The 24510-nt window shown below is 41.1% G+C and overlaps 1 protein-coding gene across 1 annotated transcript; it reads right to left on the minus strand.

Moving 5' to 3' along the window:
• Window positions 1-743: 743 nt before the first annotated feature.
• On the minus strand, window positions 744-24036 carry THEMIS (thymocyte selection associated). Its single transcript, XM_060237492.1, has 4 exons — window positions 23913-24036; window positions 7137-7298; window positions 5910-6368; window positions 744-1813 (listed from the first exon to the last, which is right to left on the minus strand). Exons 1-4 carry the CDS (start codon window positions 24001-24003, stop codon window positions 744-746), a joined length of 1782 nt encoding a protein of 593 aa, XP_060093475.1. The 5' UTR covers window positions 24004-24036.
• Window positions 24037-24510: the final 474 nt, after the last annotated feature.

Consider the following 24510-nt stretch of genomic DNA (forward strand, 5'->3'; position numbering starts at 1 on the left):
GTTCCTGCTACAAAAAAAGCCGTGACATCCAATACATTCCATATTATTACCATGTCATCTGAATCTGCAGTTCCAGGTTAATCTCCATAAGGAAGTTCCTGCATTTATACTAAAAATTATTTAACCGTGTGCTAAAAATGTTCTTTTTCCTTCTGCATTATCATACTTCAAGATGTTTCCCATAATTTTTAAATTATGACTTTAAGAAACGTACCGTATTTTAAACAAACATTTATGCAGAAAGGACTCAGGGAGCTCAGAGGCAGAACACTTGAGTTGTGTGAAGGAAGTACCAAGTTTGATCCCTACCATCTCCATTTGAAAAGATCTCATGTAGCAAGTGTGGGAAGGATCTCTGCTTTAGGCTTTAGAAAGCCGTTGTCAGTCTGACTACACATAACAACACAAACAACAAAACAACTAATAAATTGGGAAACTGCCTATTGATGCATCAATGACACAAAGTTCTTCCCCCTGACCTGGATAGCCTAGGCTAGCCTGATCTCATCAGATCTAGGAACTTAAGCAGAGTTGGCCTTGGCTAGTATTTGGATGGGTGACCTCAAAGGAATACTAGGGATGTGACGTAGAGGCAGGCAATGAGAAACCATTCTGAAATGTCTCTTGCCTTAAATCAAGTCTAGTTCTCCACATAGGGGTGCATAACACTAAAAGAACCAGAACTTCTGGCTGTCAGAAAATTTTAGGATCTCCTGGCTATACTACATATACATTAATTATTATTACAAAGTTCTTCCTACCTTTACAGGTTTTGGTGCATCCAAAGAATTTTGAACAGGTACAGTTGCAAGATGTGTCTTTGGGTCTTTTATTATAGAGGCTTTAGGAGGTCTGGGTGGCGGGTTTTTGGCTTGCTTTTCATATCTTCTTAGCATGCAATATTGTTCTTCTGTAATCTCTTCCACAATATTGTTCACTGGGAAAAGCACAACGTCTTCAGCATCTTTGCTAAGCAACTGGACACCCATGTTTACACGATGCACAGGAACTTCCCAAATTTCTGTGGGGTTATTGAAGTTGCTAATTAACAAATAAGTATCTGTGATCTCTTCTTCAAGCTGCAGAGTTTGAATACCAGCCAAAATGTCCTCTTGGATAGAAAGGTCTCTTATAGAGACTTTGACATTGCATGGCATGCAGAAATCTTTGCAAATCTCTAAAAGTTTATACTGTTTCTTATCATGGACAATTTCAACAAAGCCACCTTCCATGCACATTGGAAGAAACACTTTCTTCTCTGTTTTTTTCCCCAACAGAATTTGTTCACAAGCCAAAGCATTCTTCACTTCCTTCCTTTTCTGATCAACTTCACTTGTCTGGCACCGTGGGACTAAAAACTGGTCTCCAATAGAGACAGAACACTGTTCTTCACAAGGAGAATCAAAAGCTTTGGTAGCTATAACATGAAGTTCTTCCTTCCCACTCCTTGCTATTTCTAGGTCATAAGCAGTTGGAAATTCTCGAGGTTTTCTTTTGAACTTCCCTTTGTAGCTGGTAGGAATTAAAAAGTGTCTTTTTTGGAGATCACTCTTTATCTCAGAAGCTAAGATTCTTATTGCCTGATGCTTTTTGTAAATGACTATTTCTCTGCCGGGACACAATAAATTATATGATTGTTTGTTTCCACGGGGCCCTTCAATTACTGCAACAACAATAGGAAAATCATTGCTTGTCCTTTCTAATATATCTTCCATTGACAGTGGCTGAAGAAAACTGTTAACATTGTAACAGTCTGTTACATCTTTGACTTCAACATCTAAATCAGAAAGGAAGTGAACAATTTCTTTTTGAACTGAAAAGGAGGAAAGAAAGTTCAGTTGATGATAAATTAGAATACTATGTTAAACTTATAATGGACTTTGTTTTAAAATACAAATTATTGTTTGTATTTTGTACAAATTACTATATTACTGTTAAAATTCATGGGTTGCTCTTAGATTTGAATAAGGTATTAAATATGCTAGAATTTACTATCAGTTATCCAGAGCTGTTAAGATAAATAACAATATTTAGTGTGCTGCATGTGCCATATTGTGAGGGTGGGGGATGCATTAACAGATAGCAGCTTATACTGTGGCAACAGAAATTACCAAAGAAAAAGCAGCTTTCTTGTGTAGTTTTATATATTATATATTTATATAGAATATGATGTACATCAAAATGACTACATGAATTTTTCAGCAAATACATCATTAGCATAATTGTTGAGACTTACATGGTTTAACAATATTATAGACAAACTTCCAATACAAAAACCTCAAAACATGGAATCATTGTGTGGGGTTTTTTTTTTTTAATACAGTCCTTTACCTACATGGGTGCATTTGTGGGCAATCCCACTTCAGAAATATGCCACATTCAGGACTGACAACTCTGGGTACAGAAATTCCTATAGATCTGGGTGGGGGCAAGGAAGGGAAGAGTATGGAGAAGGGAGGGGCCTCAGTAAGGTATAATGCCATGCAGAGCTTTGTTTCTAGACAGGGCCAGCCCAACATCCTGGGGCACCCTAGGCAGACTTGCTGCCTGGTGCCCCCCAAAGCACCCCCACGGCTCCCCATGCAGCTCTGCGCCCCCTCCCTGCCCCCCCGCCCCCATGCGGTGTCTCACCCAGCCTCCCTGGTGCTCCACTCATCTGCCCGCCGCCACGCTCTGTTCGCTCCCTTCCCCCTGGGGCTCGCCAGCTAAAAGTAAGCACAGCTGGCAAGCAGCCCACACATTTTGTTAAGAGACAAAATGCGCTGGCTCAGGCTGCTCACTGACTAAGCTTACTTTTAGCCAGTGAGCCCCAGGGGTAAGGGAGCAAGCAAGCAAGCGAGTGGAGCACCACCACTTTTAGTGGTGGGCAGGCCAGCAGAGCGCCTGGGGGGTGGGGGCAGGCGGGACACCATGCCGGGGTGGGTGGCAGCAGCCCAGAGGGGGCTAGCAGGGGCAGCAGCGGGGAGGGGAGAGGGAGGCAAGCTAAGCGCTTGCCTGGGGCACCAGGGGGCAAGAGCCCAATTTGCCGCCCCCACCTCTCAGCGCCCTAGGCAACCGCCGATTTATCCGATTTCTTTGTAATAGTCATAGGCACCCAATTTTATGAATGCTACTGTTGGTTTTATTCTGTTTTTGTTGCAAAAAGTTTTATGTGATTCGATTGTACAAGCTGGTCACTGACTGTAACAATAAACTTGACTTGTCCTAGTTTGCCTAGCGGGAGGGCCGGCCCTGTTTGTAGTAAAAACCAACGGGGACTCATTTGCATATTCGGCCACACCTCCTGACACCAAGCCAGCCGGAACTGCATTCCTGCTCAAAAAAAGCCCTGATGTCATGGATTCCACCATCTAAAACAGCATTATCTCCGGGGTACAGAACTTGACATTATCTGAAATCAGCTGTAATTCTGGGAGAACTCCAGGCCCCACTGCAGAACCTCAGGCATGCCTCTTGTCTGAATTCCTAGCTTGATTGTTTGCTTTTTAAAAGGACGTTTCTGGCCACTTTGGAGCAAGCACTTTTTCTCTGTATTGCCTGGGGAGCAATTGAAAAGGGAGAGTTACAAGATGGCTGTAGTAGGGAGTATAGTCCTTACTGATCGAATTCATTCCCACTTGCTCTGTTCCATAACTTTTCCTACTTGTGCCTTTTGCTTCTTTCTTGCTCACTTTTCTCATCTTTAATCTCCACAAAAGCAAGAACAGTAGCAGAAAATTGGAATATAGGGAACAATCCTAAGCAGGTTTATTCAGAAGTAAGTTCAATTTTATTCAGTGAAGTGTATTCCCAGGAAAATGCTTTTAGGATTGTTTAGGTGTGCATATAGACCAAATCTTTACCTACATTTTTAGCAAATCTAATATTTCAGATATTTCTGCTTTTTTACTTCTGCACATCTGTTTCCTTTGTCCTTACAATTGGTCATGGAACAGGGATCACTGGGGATGTGGGAGGGGAGGTATTTGTGAAGTTCCTGTACTGTGCAGGGGGTTGAACTAGATGACCCTGGAGATCCCTTCCAACTCTATGATTCTATGAATTTCTCAAACTGACAAGTCTCATTTTTGAGAACTGTAGTAAGTGACGGAGAGGCTGAACAATGTTTCACAAAAGGAAGAGTAGTATTTCAAAAAAGCTAGCAATACAGATAATGAGAAGGAAAGCTATCAGAAAGCACAAGAAAGCTACTTGAAGGATCTCTAGAATTCTTGGTATTTAAAAAAAACCTGTACCCATCCCTACTTCAGAGTTCACATAAAATGATTTATAAAAATATACCTGCTTTCATTATATGTACATGAAGAATTACTTCCCCTTTGGTTACGAACAAGGGGGCGGGAAAGTTTTCATTAACTGCTTCATTTAAACCATGTTAGTCAACATTTAATTATAGAACATCATAACAGATTTGTGACTTGGCATTACGCATAGGGCTCTCTCCATGTCATCAGGAAACATGGAACATGAAGGCGCATGGAGACTATCCAGATCTTGAACTCAACAGACAAAAGTGAGGTGCAGGCAGAGGCATCACTAGGGTGGGTTGCACCCTGGGGCCAAGTGCGCCCTGCTGGCTGCGCAAAAGCGTGGGAAGGCAGGAAGCCCCTCTCCCTCCCCGCCCGTGTTTTGGAGGGAGCTGCGCCCTCTCCACCTTGCGCAAGCGTCGACAGCCGCCTCTAGTTGCTGCCCGCCCGGAGCCCGTGCCTGGGGCAGAGCGGGCGGATGTGCCCCGGTCGGTAGACGCCGCGAAGCCCCCTTCCCTTCACAGGCCCGCCAGCAGCCAGGAGGAGCCGCCCGCCAGCCAACCACCATGCGTCGGGCCTTGACTCAGCCGTGTCCCAGTGCCATCCCCCTCTCCTCCGACTCCATGGGTGACTCACTGCTCCAGGCGTGGGCTCCGGGCGGGCAGCAACTAGAGGCGGCCGTCGACGCTTGCGCAAGGTGGAGAGGGGGGACAATGAGAATGCTCTGGGGGAGGGCCGATGGCCCCCTTGGCCCCGCCCCAGTGATACCGCTGGGTGCAGGAACAGGGTTAACAACCCTCTCTCCCCTATTTTGTGTTGGAATGGGTAATGTCTGGGGTACAAATAAGAACAGAAGAAGACCCTGCAGGAGGCAGCAAGAAAACAATTAGATAGGATAGTGAAGTCAGCACCTTCTCTTCTTTTATGTGTCATTCCTTGTCTGTCCCTAGATTGCTACTCTCAGGGCAATTTCCCCCTTCTTACTGGAAGTGCCATACTCTGTCTTATCCTCTCTCTCAGCTAGAGATGTAGTTAGGAACCTATCTCTTTCCCTCCTCTTTCCTATCAAATATGTAAGTCCTAAATAAACCTTTATCTGCTCTTTAATCAGGTTGTGCTGTGCTAATTACTCTGCCAATGTTTAATTAAATTATTAAATTAAATTAAATTTGATTTAAGTTAAATAATATTGGCAAAAGGGCACACAGCACCTTTACTTTAGGTAAAGTGATCTGGGTCTAGTAGGGCTACCAGCCTCCAGATCTGGAGATCTCTTGGAATTATACCTGATTTCCAGATTCCATATCAGTTCCCTTGGAGGAAATGACTGCTTTGGAGGGTGGACTCTATGGCATTATATCTTTCTGACGACCTTCCGGCCCCGCCCCAGGTTCCACCCTAAATCTTTAGGAATTAGATCTGCTTACTGTGGTCTCCATTCCTCCATTTTATCCTTACCACCCTGTCACACACTCTCAGTCTAACCTACACCACACTAAGCAGAAAGGTGGTGTAAGAATGAAGTAAAATAAAGGAATGCATAAATACTTATGGGATACTTTTCTCATCATGGCTCAGTCCTAGCACCATTTGCAGTAGGTACACCAACTTGTTTGTTTTTGTTTTGAGTGGATTCCTAATTAGACACTGAAATTTACTTACATTTCATCACTGCTTGTACTTCATATACTGGTGAGAGAACAACACAGCCATCAAAATCCACAGGGAACTTATTGGTATGGTTCTGAATATCACAAATATTAGTAAACTTCACATTCCTGCATCTGTTCTTTGGGATTTTCCATTCAGCAACCTCTTTGAGGGAATAAATCTGGTTATCTTCTGATTCATAAAAGTTACCTTCTTGTGAAACTGGCAAAAGAAAGTCATGCAATTGGTCATCCCTCTCTACTCTGCAACCGACATTCACTGTGCCGTCGTTGTCTTCTACAGAACTGAATATGATCTTCTCACCCTGGTTGATGCTGACATTTTCTGCTTCTAGATTCCCAGAACAGTAGAAGCAAGGATGCTGTAGTTGTGTTGGTCCAATCCAAACTTTTCTCACAATCTCTTCGATGCTAACATAGGGAGTTCTATCCGCCACTAACCTGCAAAGCCCTTCAAGGGAGATGTTTGATTCAGGAAATATATTTTCTGATTAGTTTAACTGAGACATATTTTCACATGTTATTATTATCTTTGTCATCAAGCTCAATTAAGAGTTTTGACCTGGTAACAATTTCAAAGAAATATATCAGAAAAATATATATGTTCAATATCAGATTAAAATCGCTAATCTCCAACATATACAGATAAAGGTATCAATCATTAGGTGACATGAAAGACTTTAACCCTAGACTCTGGATAATTGCTGCCTTTTTGGGTAGACAAAAGTGAACCTGATAGTCCAATGGTGTGATTCAGCAAACTCGTGTGTTCAATTGTAGACAGAATTTTGAGGAGAGAGGAAAGTTTTCATTCTTCCTCCACCTTCACAAGATGTAAAGGGGAACCCACAGGGGAAGAGTATAAAAAGAAAAGCCAGGGAGGAGATGGATGAGTATTTTTTTAAATACCCTAAATCCAATGCACCCTTTTATTGGAAGGAAACCAAACCAGTAGTACTTTATTTGGAACTACTCACTGCCTGAGGAAATATAGTGCATAAAATATTTTGAGAATAGATTTCTTATGCTTTTTGGTGGTTTAGGAACAATATGCTAAACAATTCACTCATATCTACTGATATCACACACGAGTATGTGTGTTGTGTTATTATGTTATGTACCAAATGAACATTCCAAATAATCTCTAGTACCTAACCCTGAGTTGGGGGTGTAGTTCTTTTAAGGTAGCGTATTTAAGCAGAAAATGTTCACACAGTACCTGGAAAATTTAGAGGTAGCTCAACTGTAGCAGGAGAACACAGGCTGTCATCTTCACATTCAGAGTTACTTGCAATGAGTTTTTTAATTTTTAAGTCAACAACTTTAATCACATCTCCTGTTGACAAACAGCTTTCATGGCCAAACATCTCATAAATTGAGCCTGAAGAAGAAAACAAGTACAAAGAAAATTGTTTTGCAGGTTCTAAGTCATAAAGTATCATTCTGTGATGAACTGTCAAAGGTTGATGCCTAACAGAGTCTGACCAACAGGCTGTTCAGACAGAATTCAAGACACTTAAGCACTGACTTTGGACTGGGAAGGAGCTAAGAGAGTGAGTGAATCAAAGAGGATCCACATTCAAGACAAAAAAGAGAGAAATAGCTTCTAGTAGATAGAAGCAATCCCTGCCCAGTTAAGAAGGGAAATAACTTGTAGAGAAGATGAGTGATATCTGGTTTGTGTATAAAAAAGGATTTTGGAAACTTGGTTGTATGTTGCTGAATTCTAAACTTTATGTATCAGAAACCTATGCTTGAGTGTTTAAGCAGAAACTGGAGGAGGAAAGGCCTCTAAGACCTTGTGGAATAGCAGAAACACTTACTTGTTGGCAGCATATTATCTGGTATTTATGTGTCAGAAACGTATGCATGAGTGTTTAAACAGAAACTGAAGGGGAAAAGGCCTCTAAAAAAAGGCCTCTAAGACCTTGTGGAATAGCAGAAACACTAAGACTTTGTGGAATAGCAGCATATTATCTGGTATTTGAGTTAATACAATATTACCTGAGTTTTATCATCAGCTCTCCTCATACATCCTATGCTTGATTCTACCTCATCCTTTCTCCCTCAAGTTAAATAAAACATTTTGTTTATTTTGAGCTTTTAAAAGCCTTTCGTGTGCCATTTCAAAATCAGAATATAAAAAGGTGAGTTTGTCTCTTCCCTCAGCTCCTTGGACTGGGAAAATAAAATAAAGCAGGGGTGGGGAACATCAGGTCCGAGGGGTGGGGAACGTCAGACCACTTGGTCCGGCCCTCGGGTTTTGCAGGGTCAAGCCAAACCATGTGGTGACCTCCTTGGAGTCCAGCTGGCCGGCAAGGATTGTGGGCCCAGCCATGCTGCGCAGCAGCCTCCCTGGGGCCTGGCTGGCCAGCCAGGATTGCTGTGGGGCCTGGAAAAGTCACTGACACAGTTCAGGTAAGTTTTCCCCTCATTTCTTTATTTTCCTTTTGTTCTATTTCTCCCTCCCTCCCTCCCTCCCTCCCTCCCTCCCTCCCTCCCTTCCTTCCTTCCTTCCTTCCTTCCTTCCTTCCTTCCTTCCTTCCTTCCTTCCTTCCCCTTCCTTTCCCCATTTCTTTATTTTCATTTCTCTTACTTCCCTCATTTTATTTCCCTTTCTTTCTGTTTCTTCTCCCCTTTCTTTCCCTTTCTTTCCATTTCTTCCCCCATTTCTTTATTTCTCTTTCTTTTCATTTCTTCCCCCTTATTTTCCTTTATTTCCCCTTTTTATTTCCCTTTCTTCCCCCAATTTCTTTATTTCCATTTATTTTATGTTCTTCCCCCCCATTATTTTCCTTTATTACCCTTTCTTCCCTGCATTTCATTTCTCTTTCTTCCTTCCATTTCTTTATTTCTGTTCCTTCCTATCTCTCTTTTGCTCTCTCTTTCTCTCTGTGGAGCCTGAGTGGTGGGCATTGTGAAGGACTGCTCCTGGGGTATATGGGTGCCTTTAAAGGTTGCTGGAGCAGCTACAGTTTCCGCATGAAAGGAGGGAGGGAGGGGTGGCAGGGGTAGGGGGTGGAAGCCAGCTACCACTAGTTCAATTTGCACTTGATTATCTCAGATGGTGTGGCCTAATATGCTAATGAGTGTGTGACCTAATATGCTAATATTAGGAGATGTGGTCTAATATGCTAATGAGTTTCTGCTGGGCCTTTTCTACAACCCCCCCCTCCTGGACCTAGGCATTTGCCTAGGGCAGCAGGCCGGGGGGGGGTCACCAAATTAGGCTCACTCCACATGACTTCAAATAGAAAAACAATTATTTGCATTAATTTTGCCAGCCTGAATCATTCTTCCTTGATGGAGCACGGTTTTTTAAACTGATAATTTTATATGGCCCGCAAATGATGTTATAAATATCCAAATGGCCCTTGGTAGAAAAAAGGTTCCCCATCTCTGAAATAAAGTGACTGGGTGCAACAGCCATAGACAAACAAATAAGAAGAAACTACGAAATGGGACTGCTCAGCAAGAAAGAAGACAGAAAGGAAAATCCTATGTGTAAGTGAAGGAAGAGGGCGAGATGATCATATGTTCATTACTCCTAAAAGAACTTATTTTCTTCAAATGCCTGGATTACTACTTAGTTACTACTTAGAATCACAAAGACTAACTGCAATATTAAGACAAATCTCAACACAGAACCATCTTTTTAAACAGACAGTAAGGCAATGAAAACAAATAAGCACATCACTAGTAGCAGACAAATGATTCAAATAGCCTATCACTGAATGGCTACTATTACAGCTAGCCTTTCTAGGCCTCAACAGAAAAGATTTCTAGACTGACATCTGACAGAATCACTTCAGTTTTCAGCTTGATTCACCCTGGTGAACTATGCATAAATTTTTGTGGAACAGATATCTGAATAATGTGTAGGGTCAGGATGCCCTTTTATGAGAACCAACCTTGTTGTTTGAAATTGTGTCGCCAGTTTGGAAGAAAAAACAACTTTTGCACTTGTTTAGATTCTTTTTTTTTTCTATTAGAAGAATCATCCAACCCAAGAATACTTGCTGTCTTTCCTATCCCATCCACTTCTCTGTAGTACTGTTATTCATTGAAACTTGTTGACACTATGTTTTGATAATGTGCATATTTATTCTGGAAGATATTTGGCAATGGTTGTTTTGGAAAAATGTGAATTTTAATTTCTCCCTCGTGTAAAATAAATTGTTTGCCCTGCTCTTATCCACCCTCATATTTCCTGATGTATCAGTTATTGCTCATCAAGCCTCCACTGAAGGATTTTAAGGTGATTTGCGTGTTTTGTGCAAAGCTCTGACTGTTCCATCTTATCACTTAGAACTCTTCCTTACTTACAGTTGCTTTAATGTCCTAAGTTATAGGAATATCTGTTTGTGTGTCTTCCCATATCAAGGAATCTCATATCAGGCACACTTCAGGGTTAGATCCAAAGGATCAGAAGCAGAGTGGATCTTTATCACCTAGCCCTGCTGCAGTGTCTTATGCTCCCTGAAAAATGAATCCTGAGGGTAAAAAGACCCTTCAGGAATAAAGCATGGAGTGAGATATGTGGATCTGCAGTGGAAGGAGGTAATTGGCAAAAATCCTCTCCTGTTTTTGGACCAACAGAAAATAGACTTTGGATCTAATATGGACATCTAGCTCACATTCATATTAAAGATTTTATGGTAATCAAAGAGCACCAAAATTAAGCACTTAATTTAAAATTAATTACTAATAAATACTCAATCTAAGTATTGATCTTAGAAAACAATATTTGTTGAGCTTCAATTTCTTCTTCTTTGTTAATTAAGCCATTCGTAAACTTGAATATTGACATTTACAGTGGACGGATATATATCACATACTTAATATGATGTTACCATGAAGCATTTGCTTCAAACCATCCTCTTTTTTGGCATACAAATCTTGTCTTTAAGACGTTAATTTCATTCAAAAAGACAGTATATAATCTAGTTCTGCCAACAAGATAAGATCAGGCATCTTGCCCTTCTTTATTTATACAGACACACTTAGTATTTCCTCTTTTAAAGGCTGGGTGCCCATAGTACATGTCAGAATCAGAGACACCTTGTTGAAGAAGGTTATGCTATGGATTGAAAATTTCCATATATTAGATAATATATGCATCCAAAAAGACCTTACTCTTTGTTGTTAGACAAATTCTCTGTATATTCTCCAAAAAGAAGCACAAAATCCATCAAAGACATCAACATAATTAAGCAGAAGGAGAAATTCTTCCTTTCAGCAAATGAAAGATCTTGCATACTCGTCTGTAGGAAACATGAGTATTTACTAGATCAAACAATATCCCTGAAGGCTAGAATTAAAGAACTGGATGCCTTTGAAACCACCTTTTTTAGACTAGGACTTTGTTCAATAAAACTACATTTATAACCCTTTTTAATCTCTTTCCTGGTTTTACAAATTCACATTAACCATGCCTGCAATCACATCAAAGCAGCCAAACAATTGGTTCAATTGTATTTTCTAAAATGTTAAATAGGGAGTATAAAGACTGTTTTGTAATTTTTTTTAAAAAAAAATAATGATTTAAGATTTTATTTTACCTTAAAGAGAACAAAGTAAAGTATAGATACGGAACTGGCATGAGAGGAAACAATTTATGTTTCTCATCATGCCCTGATGGATGGCATGAGCTGGGAGATGGGCAGAAAGAGTATAACCCCATTAATTCTCCTGGACCTCTCAGTGGCTTTCAATACCATTGATCTTGATATCCTTCTAGATCACTTTGTGGGACTGAGACTGGGAGGCACTTGTCTGTGGTGGTTCTGGTCCTACCCTGAGGATTGGTTTCAGCGTGCAGTGTGGGGGACTGCTGCTCTGCCCAAGTTTTCATGTGCATTTTTCACTTTGATGATTTTATGAGGCTCCATTTGGGCCTCTACAAGGTTTTTATATGTTTTTGTAATAAATATGTATACTTTTGTCTATATGTTCCCTCTAAGCTGTGGATTCTTGCGAGCAAAAATTCTGCTCTGTGAACTACTGGCATTAAAGTTGTGAGCTTCTGAATAAATTAGTTTGCTCTGGGGCCATCCTTCCTAAGATAAGACAAAAATGTGTGAACCAGAGGCTAAAGAACTGTGAGCTAGCTCACACTAACTCAGCTTAGAGGAAACACTAACTTCCTTTGGAGGTTTTTTCCCAATTCAATATTAGTCTTTAAAGCCCTGTATGACGTGGGACCAATATATCTTAAGGACTGCCTTAAGAACATAAGAGAAGCCATGTTGGATCGGGCCAATGGTCCATGCAGTCCAACACAGTGCCCCCCCGCAAAAAAAAACAACAACAACAGGCACCATCAGGAGGTCCATCAGTGGGGCCAGGACACTAGAAGCCCTCCCACTGTGCCCCCCCCAAGCACCAAAAATACAACGCATCACTGCTCCAGACAGAGAGTTCCAACAATATCCTATGGCTAATAGCCACGGATGGACCTCTGCTCCATATGTTTATCCAATCTCCTCTTGAAGCTGTTTGTGTTTGCAGCTGCCACCACCTCCTGTGGCAGTGAATTCCATGTGTTAATCACCCTTTGGGTGAAGAAGTACTTTTCTATCCTCTCTATTCTATGCGGAATCTTGTAAATCTCTATCATGCCACCCCTCAGTCGACATTTCTCCAAGCTAAAGAGCCCCAAGCGTTTTAACCTTTCTTCATATGGAAAATGTTCCAACCCTTTTATCACTGAAGTTGCCCTTTTCCGTACTTTTTACAATGCTATAATATCTTTTTTGAGGTGCGGTAACAGGAATTGTACACAATACTCCAAATGAGGCAGCACCATCGATTTATACAGGGACAATATGATACTGGCTGATTTGTTTTCAATTCCCTTCATAATCATTCTCAGCATAGCATTGGCCTTTTTTATTGCAGTTGTACACTGTCTCAATATTTTCAGTGAGTTATCTACCACAACCTCAAGATCTTTCTCTTGGTGAGTCTCCACCATTTCATACCCCATCTACTTGTATTTATAATTAGAAATTTTGGCCCCGATGTTGAACCTCATTTGCCATGTTGACACCCACTTGCCCAGCCTTCTTCCATATGAACCTACACACTCACTCCAGTAATCTTCAGATGCCCTCCTTCATTTGCCACCACCATAAGATGATAAACAGGTGGTGACCCAAGAAAGAGCCTTCTCTGTTAAAGCACCAAAACACTGGAACTGCCTCCCCAGGGAGATTCATCTGTCTCCCTCTATTTTGTGTCTTTCGACAGTCATTGAAGACCTTTTAGAATCTTTTGGCATACCCCCAATAATGGTATTGTCCCTTCTTCTAGTGCAACGTGTTTTAAACTAAATTTCATTATTTCAACTGTATTTTAAATTGTTTAAATGTTTTAATGCTTTTATGATTGCCGCCTGTGGATGCTTATTGGGTGGAAAAGTAGCATTAAAATATTTTAAATAAATAAATATCACCACATTATGACAGAATGTGATCATTAATACTTCTTTTACCTTGAAGAGACCTTTTTAAATGGGAGAAGGGGGAGAGAGAACCCAGCAATTCTACAGCCATACAGACACAATTTGAATTATCAATCAATTTATGGGTTCAACTCAACCAGCGTTAGGCACAGTTAAGCACACTGAAGTAATTAGGTCTAAGCATGCCACTCTGCTGGATAGTAGCTAAGGGTTCTAATAGAATAATGTTCTACTCTGCCTGATTAATCCAGCAATTTCATTAATTCCATTCTCATAAAATTTCAGCAGTGAAGACTATATAGCTCTTAGGATGTAAACAGCTTTTCATATTCAAGAGGTACCCCTCCCCCCCCAAAAATCCAGTATAGTACCACTTGCTAATTTTCACTGCTATACTATTAAAGGAGTAAGAGCTCTGGGGGCTTTTGACTTTGCAAGTGTGGATTGTTATTTCCTGTGGAAGCCTTGCCAATGCTAATGAGGCTTCCATCTCTGTACGCTGAATTGCTTCCAGCACCAGTAGCTCTGCCCCACCTGTGGTCTCCTTACAACAGTGTTCTGGGGTTCCTTTGTAAATTTGCAGCACCCATTCAGGTGGAAAGAATACTGTTTAAAATTGCTTCAAACCCCCAGGAGAAGCTTTTTTTTTTTTAAGTAAACAAACTTAAAAGAAACCCATGCCAGCTAAACAAAAATACACCATGGGTTTCATGAACTGACAAGGTAGGTACGCCTTTCAGTATGCTGCCCTCCCTTTGTCTCTTTTCTGTATTTTAACCCTCCTTTCTTCCAAGATGCTTCAGATGGCACAGTTTTCCTTCCTCCATTTTATCCTGAAAAAAACCTTAAAAACTAAGCTAAACAAGGCTGGATTAGGCTGGTCCAAGGTTTTCCGCAACTATCATGACAGAGTGGCGATTTGAACCTAGTTGTCTGCTATCCTAATCCAATATTCTAACCACCACATTACACTGACTTTCCTTTAGAATTTACAAAAAATAATCTGTGGTATGAATCTTGCTCTTTCTTCAGTCATGGAGATATTCCTTATGCCCCAGGGAAATTTGTCTCCTTACATCTAATTGAGCTGATGTTGAAACAACTCAGATCAGCCACAGGAGAGGATTGCCTGATTCAGTGGGTGAAACTTCCAAACAAATCAGCCAGGATTCAACAGTCCATGTCACTTGGATTTGGCTTTTTGTTCTTTGTGTGTGCCAGACAGAGCTCCATTTCTGAAGATACTCTATGCACAAACTGAATATTCCCACCAGCCTTTAAAGCTTAATTCAGGATACCCAAGTTTAACAAGTGCCTACCAAATCACTAGAAGAGCCCCATACATGGGTATATTATTTAACATACAGGTGTAGAACTTTAAAAGTCAAGCACTTTAAGCCATTTCTATACTAGCTGAATCCTTTAAAAAATTACTCCTGTTTTTTCTGATTTATTGCTACACCAATGAGCTGATGACACTATCTGTTCTCTCTCATTTATCTGGCAGGTTTGAACTTTACCTGCAGCAACTAAGCTTTGATGAAAGTTGCATCATCTTACAGGGAAAGGAACCTTAATGCATAACCTTTATGGGCTTTACATTCCAGAGTCATCATTAACTGGTTTTAATCAGTCCTCTTCTTCCAACCACTACCCGACTTGGACACTTTCCCCTTTAGCAGGAAGAGTGGCCTTATTGTGGATCTGAAGCAGGTGGAGTACACTAATTTTATGCATGAGTCAACAGATGGTCAGATAAAATATAATTAAACTTTGAAATCAATTGTGATGTTAAGTTGGGTTGCCACCTGAGTCTAAGAGCCTCATCTGCATTTAATTTTATTTAAATGCATGTATATTTCTATTTGCTCATTCACTGGCACTCAAGCTCAGTAAGGAGGAAGATGAAACAAACATGTGCAAACTAGTTTGTAACCACAGAAACTTAGTGGTGTATTGCTGAGAAGGCCTCAGCATATGCTGGACTTCTGTGTAAACCCATATCTGACTTGCAGCTCTCTCTCTTTTAAAGGAAGTTTCAAGTCCTCATAGTAATAAAGATTTGCTTAAAACTGGATCAGCACCACATGGGCAATCTTACATATCAAAGATTTCAACTTGTTAGAATGGACTAAATTATTTAATACAATACAAGCTCAAAATTATGCAAAATAAAGAAAATTATGCCAATTAATCTACCTGGATATAAAATTAAGCCTTTGTTGGCCCAGAAGCTTGATTTGTTTAAAGTGCAACATGTACACAGCCATGGGCAAGCAAACATCATTAGTACAATGGAGTCAGTAGCCATTTCTTGATCCTGATTGGCAGAGCATCTGGTAAACTCAGTCTAGTCATTTTTTACTCAGACTAGTCAGGCTGACAGTTTAGTCTAAAATAATAACAGAGGGAGACAAAAATTACTATGCAGGATGATTTTTGCTTCCCTCAGTGACTGGCTTATATTTTGTATACCATTATGGATAGATAACAAAAAACGGGAGATCTACACAAATATTTTAAATAAACAAACATGCAGAGTTTCCTAAATCTTGCTAGTGTGAGTGAAATGTGTGATTTGCATAATCCACAGAATGCACATAAATTACATCAGGGGTGGCCAAACTGTGACTCAGGAGCCACATATGGCTCTTTCACACATATTTTGTGGCTCTCAAAGCCCCCACTGCCCTGTTGGCCAGCTTGGAGAAGGCATTTTTCTCTTTAAATCCCTTCTCCAAGCCAAGACAACCAGCAGTTTAGAGAATGCATTTAAAGTTAAAGTTGCTTTCTTTCCACCTCTTTCTCCTCTCTTCCCCATCTACTTTCCTTCTTTCCTGTTTTGTGGCTCTCAAACATCTGACATTTATTTTATATGGTTCTTACATTAAGCAAGCTTGGCCACCCGTGATTTACACAGTAACAGCTAGACAACATTTTTGACTTGAATGACTTGAAAATTCTTTGCAATGGGCCTTTCGCAAGTTCATCTAATTCATGAAAAACTAAACTGTGATGGACTGCACTTAAAAAAAAACTTAGAAGTGTTGTACATTCCACTAAAGGACTCTGAAGGGTCAATTCTTCACAGAGCCAGAAAGCCTTGAGTGACAGGCTTTTCCAAGAGAACTGATTGGTTAGCATCAGCTGAGTAGAGGAAGTCTTCTGAACTGGATACTGAAGAGAATTCAGTTTGATTTCACCATTAGCTGAGAGCAGTTTAACACAGATGGAGAACTTGGGGGAAAGTTGGCAAGAAAGTTTGGGAAGTGGGTGAAGACTCTTATTCAAGCCAAAGAAAGAGAAAAGTGTAAGTGAATAATTAACACTTCACAGTCCTTTAGCTGTTTGTACAGTATTTCTGAGTTTTTAAAAAGTGCAGTCCATCACATAAGCTCACTCACTTTTCTATGGATAGAATTAGGAATTCTCAACATCAGGGAAGAGGCAGATGTCCCCTCAAAAGATGGGAGCTTATAGTGATGCTACCACCACCAAGCCTTCTAGATCGTTTAAAAGCAATAGCCAGAGTGTGACCTGATTGCTTGCTGAAAATCAATAGCTAGGAATCTAAATTCATAGAGTGGAATCAAGAAATACAGTATAATGCTGTTAGCAGGGGTGGAATTCTAGCAGGAGCTCCTTTGCATATTAGGCCACACACCCCTGATGTAGCCAATCCTCTAAGAGCTTTCAAAAAAGAGCCTTGTAAGCTCTTGGAGGACTGGCTACATCAGGGGTGTGTGGCCTAATATGCAAAGGAGCTTCTGCTAGAATTCCACCCCAGCTGTTAGCATAGTCATGTCTAGTATAGAAAGTAATGGGTATCTGGCCTCAGAATGTTGAAGAAACATTGTACAATGGAGCCAGTAGCCATTTCTTGTTCTTGCCTTGAAACTCGTTCCAAGCCTTATTTTACTGTGGAACTTTCCTTCTTACTTTAGCAGACCTTCTTTTTTATTCACCTTCCTAGCAGATACATCTTTTGGTGGCTGGGCTACATAAACTGAAAGTAGAACTGAGTCTCTGCACAGCAGAATTTTATAGTCTTTGCTGCTTGAGGAATAAGTTCACATGTTAGTTTGCACTTAGAAAATAAATAGTTCTTTATTGTAAAAAGAACTCCCTACTAGATAGGTAAGGCAGAGCAAAGGCTTCTAGATATCTATCTAAGTTAGGATGATGAAAGATTGTAGAAGGCAGCTCTAGTCCTCATGGTGCACAGGGGAAGGGAGAGAGAGAAGGGAAGTGACTGTAAGGAAAGAACCCTTGGGTAACAAAGGGACAGTATCAGGAGTGAACAAAGGAAAGTTCAGAGAGCACCCTATCTACTCCTCTATTAACTCTCTGCTACCCTCTTCTGAGACTGAGATTGTGTTAGCAATAAGTGATATTGCTACATAGGATAGGGGTGAAGTTAGAGTAGAGTAACAGAGGAAAGAAAATTGTGCAGACAAGAAAAATATAGGCTGAAGGAACAGAAGGAAGCAGGGAAAGGAGAGAAGCTAGAGATGGATGATAGGACAGGAGGGAAAACAGCAGATGAAGTGAAAGTGGGATGGGAAAGAGGACAGAAGGAAGCAGGGAAAGGGATGATGATGCAGGGGCTGGGAGGAGGGAAGCAAGATAGAATTTCTGGAGACCTCAGGAAAAGCTTCTCTGACCAGGCCTGACCTGGTCAATGGGAGGGGAAAGAGAGAAGATAAAAACTCCTTGCAGCAAGAAAGCGCTCCCTTTGGGTGCAGAGTCCATCAGAGCAGACAGAACTCTTAACTGAGCTCTGAAGCAGGTGGCCACTGTGCTTGACTTACTGAAGAGCTGTAGAGAGCTTCAGATACTGGGCAACAGGTAGGGCTGCCAAGCCCCTGGTCTGGGCGGGGGTTCCCCTGCCCAGGAGGTTCCCAACCAGCTGGCCCACATTGGGCTGGCAGGGGGAACCTCCCCCTACGTCACTGGTGTAACGTCACCTGGAAGTGATGTCATTGCACCGGTGATGTTGCATGGCAGCTGCTTTAGGCATTTCCAGGAAAACTCTATGGTTTTCCTGGATGCTCTAGCCATTTGGGAGGGAAAACTGTATGGTAAATAGGCACCATAGAGTTTTTCCCTCTCAAATGGCTAAAGCGTCTGGGAAAACCATAAAGCGGCCACCACATGACATCATTGGCATGATGACAACACTTCCAGGTGACGTCATCATGCCGGCGACATAGGGAGAGGTTCCCCCTGCCAGCCCAATGCGGGCCAGCGGGTTGGGAACCTCCTGGGCAGGGGAATCCCTGCCTGGACCGGGGGCTTGGCTGCCCGACCTGTTGCCCAGTATCTGAAGCTCTTTCCAGCTCCTCAGTAAGGCAAGCACAATGGCCACCTGCTTCAATTAAAAGTCTTTTCAAATGAGCCTGTATAAGCATTGGGGTTACAACCGGAGCACCATTTTAATGTGCTCATTTAATCTGCTTGTATTTTTAAAAATTCTCTGTGTTGCCAAGCATGAAATTGCACTACATGCTTTGTGCAAAATAACCACAAAACCACAGTGAAATAAATGAAAGACCTCAGAAAAGATAGAAGGCTGACCTCTTTCATGAAATATTTTCTCATGATCTCTAGTGATAGCCCTACAGGAAGCCCACATTTTCCCAAGGTAGAAACACCATTACACTAGGTAAGCAGATCTACTCAGAATCTTACTTAGGATGATTTAGTGGGGCTTACTCCCAGGAAATTGTTCTTAGGCTTCCACAGAAAAATTCAGCAAAGTAATAGAGAATTCAAGAGCTGTGGAGGAATCTTCACCACCACTGAATGACCTTGCCTTGCTAGCTTGCTGGTTCTCTTAGCATGTATGTGTGCTAAGAGAGGTAGGACGTATGGCACCCTTGTTTTCTGTGCAAGCACTCTGGCATCAAATTGTTCCAGAAAGCATAAAAAGTATGGCAGCTTTATAGGGGTTCACAATCCAGGATGTGGAGTTCCATGACTCACCCGAAGTTTCAGACTCATGACCTGAAGACCAGTGTTTTATGCCAAAGTCAGACCCAAAAACCATCCTCCACCTGCCCAGGAGTGCCACAAAACCCACTTGTCTCTGCCACAGATTTGGCCACCCCTGCTTAGATATTATGCAAGAGCCAAGTTTTGATTTCTGCACCACCCATTCAGTAAACACTAGAATTTCTGTGACACACTGTAATCCTACACAGAGTTACTCAAGCCTAAACATTTTTAAATCATAGGATTTACCCTTGTAATCTAGGGCTGCTGGGTCTCCCAGTCAGGCAAGAGAACTACCACCTGGCAGCACCAGTCTCTCAAGCACTCAGTAGAGCAGCAGGGAAGTCACTTTTGGTTTGCACTGGCACTAAAGTCTAGGATTTCCCCCAAATCTACAGCATGACACTGACATGATGAGGAATTTGAACGAGAAGTGATCTCCCTACCCCGTAAATCTCCCCCCATGAGCCAGTGTTGTTCTGGTGACCCTGTTCTATTCAGGCCATTTCACACAAGCTATTTTCCTTGGGTTTAATGCTATTGGGAAACTATATCTGATAACAGATGGGAGGTTGAGCCTCCCCAGAATGGCAGGCAAGTGTATCAAAAAATCGTGTACACAGTCACACATCTGCCTGCTGTCCCTGACCCACACACAGCCCGTTCTGGGCTGGATTGAAGTCTCCTCAGAAAGGTACCACTTTCAAAGTGGTACCTAAATTCTAAGGCAGCTCTGGGGTGCTTCCCCGGCCATCTGGATGACTGGGAAGTGTCCACGGAGCAGCTGACAGGCGCACAAGTGCTCTGAAAGCTCCTCCAGGGTGCATGCAGCCCTTCCTTGTCCGGAAGCTGCTCCTTTTCTGGCTGGCTCACTTCTGAGGCAGCGGCTTGATGCCGCCCTTTGCTGGCTGGCTGTTCTCGGCCTATTTTTTCCATTTTCCCACAGCATAATGCTTTATTCATGCAACTCTCAGGGATTGCTGAGCTTTCCTCAGTCTTTCCTAAATCGTGCTTTGCTACAAGGATAATTGCCAAACAAAGATAAATAGCAAAGCCTGTATGGCCACTGGGTGGGCAAGGAAGTTTGGATCTTTTTAATTCTAATTACATAGCAGCTATTTTTGGTGCCCTTGTCCTGATCCCTGCAGGGGCTATTTCCTTATGCTGCTCTAGGAGGGCTTTTTAATGGTAACTGAATATCATTATAGGGATGTAACATAATAACAACTTGTGTAACAGATTCTCTGAATTCCAATTTTCATTTTTTATAAAATAACTCTTTAGCATCTTTGCAAAAATATAAGGAAAGCATCTCTCTTCAACAGGAAGGTATAGAAACTTACTTTTTAAAAAGCTGGAAATGGCAAAGACCTGGAACACTTTTTTTGCAGTGAGGAAACCCTGATGGTGCAGGTATGTTACCAGCAGTGTTCCCTCTAAGCTGAGTTAGTGTGAGCTAGCTCACAGTTTTTTAGCCCCCCAACTCACACATTTTTTGTCTTAACTCCAGAAAAATGGCCCCAGAGCAAACGAATGTATGCAGTAGCTCACAACTTTAATGCCAGCAGCTTACAAAGTAGATTTTTTTCTCACATGACTGCACAGCTTAGGAGGAACATGGGTTACCAGTGCTAGGGGATTGGAGCAAGGAAACTATGGGGCCACCTGGAAGTCCTGTGTTTTATCTGCAGCTGCACCAGTAATGGGGCATCTATACCTGCCTGTCCCCATGTGGAAAATACCAGTGGTAACCAAGCTATGAATCCACATATTTTAATTTTAAAAAACTGGCAACCCTTTAGAAGAAATTGGAATATAATTAAATCCAACAAAAATGTCAGAGAAGACATTCTGGACTATCTAAATGCTTGGCAGTTTCAGAGGGAAACCATGTTGGTTTGTAGTAGAACAGCTAGATTTGAGGAGTCAAGTAGCCCCTTGGAGAGCAACAAGATTTGTGGGGGTGGGGGATGTATAAGCTTTCAAAAGTCAGCTCCCTTTTCCTGATACAGTATGTGATTAAGGGAGCTGTGACTCTCGAAAGCTCATACCCTGGAAATCTTGTTGGTCTCTAAAGGGCTGTTGTAAACATTTGGTAGCAGAAGATTTAAACAGGACTATTTGCAAAATGATCCTGTTTAGTTTAATGTTATTATTCCACAGTTGTTTTTGTTCTTTGTTTGCTTTTTGTTCCTGCTTTTGTACATTTGTATACAAGTATTACAATACTTTTTTAAAAAATACAGTTTTAACATGTGAAATTAGGAGGTAATTTAGGAGGCAATGGGAAAGCTGAAATGGCAGTGTATATATCCAAGGGGACATTTTATATCATTAGAGAGAATGGAGATAAATTCAAATAATAATTATTTTCTCTGTTTTTGCAGATACAAACCAAGCTGTTCTAGAATATCTGAAAGCTACTTTTCTGCAACTTGAGCAAACTGTGGTGGCTATAGAATTCATCGCACATCTTTTATGTTAACTCTTCCCAAAAGCCTAGTTGGCCCCGTTTTGCTTATCTTCCATGCCCAGAAGACAGAGCCATGTGCCTGGACAAAACTGAGAGCAGTGACAATCATTTAATGCCACATGGACAGTTACTCTTGAATTTAGCAGAGAAGAATCATAAATCACCAAAGAGAAGTTCCATAAACTACTGCTGCTGAGAGGCTGACATCTGTGGAAGTGGCAAAAATTTCTAAACCCCATCCCTCCTCTGTCCACCTCAAAAAAGCCTTAAATAAGATTTCCTAGCCCCAGAAGATCAACAGATCCAAACTGCCACTGTTTTTGTGCAGGAGATAGGCCTACTTTCCAAAGCCAATGGTTGCCCGTTTTACTTGTGCTGAGACCCCTAATCCTGATCTTATGTAGCAAGAACAGAAAAGCACAAACTTGGGTTCGATGAACTTTGCTGAAGAACCAAAACTATCTCCATATATCAAGAGAGCTTGTGACGTTCAGTAGTTAATGAGCCAGGAAACCAAAGTGTGAGTTGAAAAACCCTGAATCCAAAGTCTCAGCTCAGCCATGAACTACAAATGGGCCTTAATCAAGCAAGGCAGCATTTTTCAATTCATCCCCTGTCTGAACAAATGTATGGTAAACTTCATTTATAGTTCATCTTTCTTAATGAGACCCAGAATGGACTGGAGGTAGAAAGTACTGTTAAGTTACAGCTCATAGAGGGTGGCCCCTCAGACTTTTCAAGGCAAGAGATGTTCAGAGGTGGTTTGCCATAACTTGTCTTTATATAGCAACTCTGGACATCCTTGGTGGTTTCCCACTGAAGTACTTACCAAGGTCAACCCTGTTTAGTTTATAAGATCTAAATGACCCCAGTGTGTAGGTATTTTGATAGCTTAATATTCAGCTAAAACACTAATGTTGATGGATGTGTACCTTTATTTGATTAATTTCTGTAGTTGGTGGGGGGATGGAATTTTCTGCTGGATAACAATTGCTGCTTAACAATTAAGATGAATATGTCCATTTAGCATGATTACTACCCTGCCTTCCCATAATAATCTTATGAAGTATTTAAATGTTACCAATTTCATCGGATGAATGTATAAAGCTGTTTCCAACCTCCTACAGTTTGTAATATAAGTTTGGTAATATAAGATGATAATACAGTTTGGTAATAAGATGAAATGCCAGAGCAACAAAAGAAAAACAAAGAATTTAAATTATCAAAGTGGTACAAAATGGTCTCCAAGGCACCCATTTCTGTAGTTTCCAAGTTTGCAAGACCTCTGATCAAAGTTTATTTTGTATTTACTTTAGAAATTTATTTTCTACCCTTTAATCACCAGGCTTCTCAGCAGTAAGCGCACACTATGGACCCCACTCCCCAAAAACCCCCTCAAACATTTGTAATAATTTCTTTTACACATTTTCCATATGAATTAAAACTAAAATTGTTGAAATCATGAAGTATTGGATTTTCCTCACACTTTAAATAAACTCAACTTTGAGGTTAGTTTGATGCTGGAGTTCCTATTTGGAAGTCATAATCCAATTATCAAAGTCCAACAGATGGATTTTGAAATATCATCAGATTCTATTTCCAATAAAAGAAGCCCCAGAGCTATCACACTGTTTCAGAAGTATGTTTTCAATTCTCTGAGAATGTGCATACCTTTCTTTGACCTGGTTTCTCAATCCTGTGGGGGATGGATATGCAGAGTCCTGCTTCTGTGTGTACCATGCTTTGGCTTTTAGATACAAAAGAGTTTTAAGACTTAATATTTAATATTGATGGAACACTTGTGTATGAAGGTTGCATATCCCTCTGCCTGTGTTCTTACCAATCACTCCCATATAGAAGTGAAAACAGCAGGGGGGTTTTTAATGTTCACCATCATCTTCTTCTATGATGAGATTTAGTTAGCAATGACATGCTGCTATTCTCACCCCATACTGCTCTCAGTCACAGAAGTCTTCATCCCACACAGAAATCTGAAGTGCCAGGCTTTCTACATACATTGAGATTATTCTTGTTTAAAAAAAAAAAAAACCAACCAAACTCACCTTCATCATAAAAACCAGACTGGATCTGCAGAATCCTAGGAAGAGATTTTGGATCCAAGGAATGGATGACATTTTTTAGACTAGAGGCCATAGTCTGAGGAGCAGCAGGAAGGTGAAGGGTTTAAACAAACAAAAAAAAATCACCTCATACAATGCTCTCTATTACCTCCTGCACTTCAAAAGGCCTGTGAATTGTGAGAGAGCCTTTCTATCAATAAAGAAAAAATGTTTTAGCCTTCTCACACAGGAGCCCACATCCACTGTCTTTAGTTTGCGTTGGTGGTAGGCAAGGTAGGAGCCAGGCATAAGACTTTAAGAAAGCTATGCTGAACACCTGGGTCTGTATGGCTTTGTACTTCTGTCAGTTTGTGCTACAGGAAATCCAGCACATTTTATTTTGTACCAGCAGTGAGAGGAGGAGGAAGAAGAGGAAAGGCGAGGGACTTTGTTAACTAGGGTGTGGTTTGAAGCTGCATAAATATACCAAGAAAGATCTTGTCTTAAACTTTCAGGAGATTGAAAATACCGTTTATTTCCTTTTTAAAGAAGCTACAATGGTTTTGGAAAAGATGAAATTAAATTGGCTTAGGTTTTATAG

Source organism: Heteronotia binoei, chromosome 1, assembly GCF_032191835.1.
Source record: "Heteronotia binoei isolate CCM8104 ecotype False Entrance Well chromosome 1, APGP_CSIRO_Hbin_v1, whole genome shotgun sequence".
NCBI lineage: Eukaryota > Metazoa > Chordata > Lepidosauria > Squamata > Gekkonidae > Heteronotia > Heteronotia binoei.

Bases quoted from the DNA above. Each gene is read 5' to 3' on its own strand.
- THEMIS (XM_060237492.1), bottom strand. From the start codon at position 24,003: ATGGCCTCTAGTCTAAAAAATGTCATCCATTCCTTGGATCCAAAATCT. The intron at 7,299-23,912 runs GTGAGTTTGGTT...TTTCTTCTTCAG, and splicing joins GTCTGGTTTTTATGATGAAG to GCTCAATTTATGAGATGTTT. The intron at 6,369-7,136 runs GTACTGTGTGAA...TCTCCCTTGAAG, and splicing joins GCTACCTCTAAATTTTCCAG to GGCTTTGCAGGTTAGTGGCG.